Genomic DNA, 4,974 nt, shown 5'->3' on the forward strand with positions numbered 1-4,974 from the left:
AGCTCGCAACAGGGTGGGTGATTCTCCGTCCGTTACAGGATCACTCTATTCAGGGAACCATGCCTCCGCGTAATGGGGGAACATCATTTTACGCATTCAGAGAGAGCAAGACGTTCCTTAAAAAGTATGAGGCACTTGACGTTTTCGGTTGTTAGTAGCCTATTTGTTATTTTGTTTTCATAGAACGAACGAGGCTTTCAGAGCAGAACAGTAAGCTATTGCAACAGAATCAGTGTGTGTTTATGTAGTCGCTGTTTAGAATTTAGTCGGGAATCAATCAATTTGCCGGTTTCGCCTCCTCCCCTTTCTCCTCCCTCCCGTCTAGTTGTGATGTCTCGTGTCGTGTTGTGACAGCGCTGGTATTGTTTATTGAGGTGGATGTCAGGTATAATTAGCAATCGATATGGAAAACGCTCGTGTCGTGGCTCTGACGTCACCGACGATTAACGCTTCTTATTGGTCACGAATTCCCTAGCGCGAGAGCTAGTTATTTGGACAAGGGGAGAGTTGATGTTGACAAAGTAGGAAAGAGCGTAAAGCCTGCACGCCTGCCTCGGTCTCCTTATTCCTTAATTGGGATCGCAAAGCATGTGAACGCCGCACGTCCTTTCACGGCTCCTGCATGCGCACTGAGGGAAGAGTTGGAGCTTGTTTTGGCCAGACAGACGCTTCCCTGATTCCGGAGATGCAATGATGGATAGCCGGATCCTCGAGCATCCTCATGCCCAGTTTGGAGGCTCTTTGGGGGGCATGGTTGGAATGGGTTTCCCCTACCACCTCGGTCACCATCATGTTTACGATATCACCGGACACCAGCTACAGTCAGCGGTCGCTGTTCCTTTTTCTATAGACGGATTACTTAACGGATCATGCTCAGCGTCTGTTTCAAACTCCAACCCATTGCTCGGATCTGGATGTGGTGTTAACGGGGATAATCAGTATAAACTCAGCGGTAAGAGAATGGTTATCCGCTTCTTCTATTCCATGTAGAATATAGTAGGCTATACAGTTGTATTATCAACAGTTTTGGGGGAATATTTAAGTTACGCCAAAAGAATATGGAATACTTTTATTTTATTTTATATGGGTTAAGAAATTAAGAAATGGAAGCTTTGTTTCGTTTCCATGATTTCAGGTAAACTAGAAAGTAGGCCGATTTTACTCGGACTTATAATACACTGATAATAATGAAATGCATTATAATCCTCATCATGATATCAGATTATTTTCTGTGGGTTTAATTCATGTTTTATGGGCTAGCCGAAGTCTATTTGTAATTCTAGACTGTGTGAATCAATAAACACGCATATTATGTAGGCTAAATGTGTTACAAATGACTGTGAAATAAAACACGGCATTGAACTTAATCACATTATTTCTGTAGGCTGTATTTTAAGAATCATGCATGGCAATCACAGGTAAAAAAATTTTTTTGTAATGTAGCCTATACTCCAAAGGTTAATTAGTTTAATGTCAATACATCGGGCACTGGACTCATGTGAAAAAAAATATTATTCTAGTTTTTTATTTGACAACCTCTGGATTGTTATAAAATTGTAGTGTTTTAAATAATTTCTGTTACCAAAATGTTATGTAGACTATTCTAAGTTGAATAGTGTGTATTTTCATGTTTGCATGCGCGTTCTCACATGCTCTGTGATCCTAGATGCCGGAGACCCCGACAAGGAAAGCCCTGGTTGTAAACGGAGGCGAACGCGTACAAATTTTACGGGCTGGCAGCTGGAGGAACTAGAGAAAGCGTTCAACGAAAGCCATTATCCGGACGTGTTCATGCGCGAGGCGCTCGCGCTACGTCTAGACCTTGTTGAGTCACGTGTTCAGGTAAACGCTGGTTTGTTTTTATGTCATAACAAAATATTTCATTGACCTTTATTGCAATGGCCTATTTATTATTAACAGACACAGAATTAGCTATAGCAGATCCACTCCATGTTATATATAACCATGCTATTGGCCTACCTTTTTTTTTTTTTTTTACAATGCTAAATGCTAATTAAAAATGTAAGCTTTTAAATGCTAAAAGTTAGAATTATTTTTCTAAATGCATGACAACAGCATATACATTTTAAAATAATAGCAAGGTTCAAATGTTTAATGTTCAACCATCATTTCATCAATTAAAAACATGAAAGATCTTATAACGTTAGCCTGATGTGGACATCAATTTGTTCATAACAGATTTAGCTGCAAATGCATTCAATTCTAAAGCTTATTATTATAAACAATTTGTTAATTTTATTAAGATAAAAATGCTGACTTTTAGATATTTTAAAATTATACAAATGTCCTGGTTTAAACACATTTTCTGACATTTTAGTTAATATATGATCAGTTTTACCAATTCTTCACTAAATGAAATATAGGCCAGTGGATTGTGATGCTATAAGCGTTGGACGTGCAGCCTTTGTCTGCATTTTCCCTTTTTGTCGAAATTCGACGCTGGATGAGAAGCAGACTTGTTTGGGGAGTTAAAAGCTAAGCTTTGTATTATTCTTATTCCTCAAGGAAGATTAGCCTTCTTTATCGTTAGGTTTGTGTGCTCACAGATTTTACCGACATTAACATTTCATGCGTATACACAGCTATTGTCATGTATAGCCTCGATGTCTCTATGTTAGTATGCGTCTTAGCCTGCTGGTGGATGCTAACTGTGGTGTTATCAGCGCTGAACAGACGGCAGTCGCCATGTGAGGGGTCTGGGTGTGAGGTGCGAGCCTGCTGCTCTCTACCTCTGCTGGGCCAAATCTGTCCTAGCGCTTATACGCGCCTAAATGAACTTTAGGGGAACAGGCCCAAATTAGCCACGCAAGAACCAGGCTTAATTGAAAGATTGAGAGTGAGCCATTACATTAAATCAATTGACAATTAAGACAAGCGCATCTGTGGCTAAGGGCTTTATGCCTACACTCTTAAAAATAAAGGTTCCAAATGGGTGATTTAGCATCAATGCCATGGAAAGGTTTCCCAAAGAACCTTTCAGTCAACAGTTTTTAAAAGAACCCTTTTTCCCATAGTGTGAAGATAATTCTAAAAATAAATCTGAGGAAGCCTTTTAATAACCTTTTGTGGAATGGAAAGGTTCTATGAAGAACCTTTATTTTTAAGAGTGTAGATTAAAACATTTCCTCTGTCCAATTCGTGTCATATTGTTGATGAACCTTGGATGTCAAATAGAAAAGCAAGAGTTTTCAGAAATCAAGCATCTTTTAGAAAATTACTGCTACTGGACCTTTAGCTTTTTTTTTTCTTTTTTTTTAAATCAATATTGCCGTTTTATTTAATTGAATAAATTAATACAATTAAATAAAAAGACACAATTCTGTGATTTGTAATTACAAGATAATATTGCGATAAAGAAACGAAATATTTGTAGATTTATTCAAGCAATTTGGTCTAACAATAATTCGAGGTTCATTTATATGAATTGAGTCTGCCATATGCGTACATGCTTTTGAAACAAACCAAAAATCTCAACCTTTGCTTTCTAGGTGTGGTTCCAAAACCGGCGAGCTAAATGGCGCAAAAAGGAGAACACGAAGAAAGGGCCCGGTCGACCGGCCCACAACTCTCACCCCACCACCTGCAGCGGCGAACCAATGGACCCAGAGGAGATCGCACGACGGGAGTTGGAGCGCATGGAAAAGAAGAAGCGAAAACAGGAGCGCAAACTGCTGAAATCCCAGAACAAGCTGTTAGCTGGTGATCTCTTCCACACGCCTGGATCTGACAGCGACAGTGGAGTATCGCAGAGCACCGATAGCGAGTCCACTCCACACACCGGGCCTCAGCCTAGCACTCACCGACAGCATACAGAACATATCTGTGACCAACATCCACGCCACCAAAGAGCCAGTACAGTCAACGAGACAGCGGAGCCCATGGACCCCGCGAACGGCATCACACGCGCCCCCACGCTCCAGAAACTCAACCCATTCAGTGTGGAGAGTTTACTTGCCGAATCAAGTCCCAGGAGAAAAACTATCCTGGATTTTTCTCAGTTACCGCCGCAGCGACCACTGGTTGGTAAAGGCCATTTTCTTTTATATCCCATTACCCAGCCGCTGGGTTTCATTGTGCCACAGACAGCGATGAAACCGAGTCAGGATTCGGGACACTCGGGTCACAACTGTTCCTCAACAACAGACATCTCAACCTCAAACCAGAAAAACATCAATCACTTGTGCAAAGACACCGAGCTGCAAAGAGAAAGCAAGAACTCTTCTTCCATTCAGCCTTCAAACACAAGCTCAGAGAAATGTTTTGCAGAATCAAATTCGTTTGAAAACGACTCTGAGTCCATTGTCACGAACTCAAGCCAGAAAGAAAGCATCTCTCCTAACCTGTCTGAATATGCTGACACAAACAAAGATGGAGAAGACGTTGACATGGACTGACATGTCCAGTGGCGCCAAGTGACTTATCATAATCCCAAAGCTGATAACGACACGGTTTTCTATACAAGACTGTTTTGATTCATTTTTTTTATACTGTTCAGAAACGGATATTCTTTATTCAGGTGAACTATCTGTTTCGGCGTAAAATATCTGTTCCAATTCAGCGACTCGTCTAACTTTAAGGAACAAGTTAGCTTACGAGAACAACATATCTTCAAACGTTGTATAAATGATAAAGTATCGAAAATATTTATATATGTAACATTTTGATAAGTAATAAGAATAATAAAATATTGTCAAAGAAAACACCTTGTATTGCCACCTCAGTGCTTACGGTTATCCTGTCTGTTTTGTTTATCGTTTTGAGAGGCTGCTGTACAGCAGGCTCGTGTTTATTGCTTTAACAAATTCATTCATTCAAAACCTCCAGTTAAAATGAGGTCTCACGCCGCGGGCGGTAGGACTCGGTCAGCTCCTGTGGAGTTTTGATATGAAAGTAATTATTTTCCCGGTGGCGGCTGGGAGGATACGTTTTTTTTCTGTTAGCCTGAAGGGTTAT

General features: G+C 40.5%; 1 protein-coding gene across 1 annotated transcript; it reads left to right on the forward strand.

Annotated features, from left to right (window-relative positions):
* Positions 1-410: 410 nt before the first annotated feature.
* On the forward strand, positions 411-4,711 carry uncx4.1 (Unc4.1 homeobox (C. elegans)). The gene is made up of 3 exons (XM_084402937.1): positions 411-952; positions 1,667-1,842; positions 3,510-4,711. The coding sequence occupies exons 1-3, from the start codon at positions 691-693 to the stop codon at positions 4,413-4,415; spliced, it is 1,344 nt and encodes a 447-aa protein (XP_084259063.1). The 5' UTR covers positions 411-690; the 3' UTR covers positions 4,416-4,711.
* Positions 4,712-4,974: the final 263 nt, after the last annotated feature.

Source organism: Rutilus rutilus (genome assembly GCF_951802725.1).
Source record: "Rutilus rutilus genome assembly, chromosome: 2".
NCBI classification, from domain to species: domain Eukaryota; kingdom Metazoa; phylum Chordata; class Actinopteri; order Cypriniformes; family Leuciscidae; genus Rutilus; species Rutilus rutilus.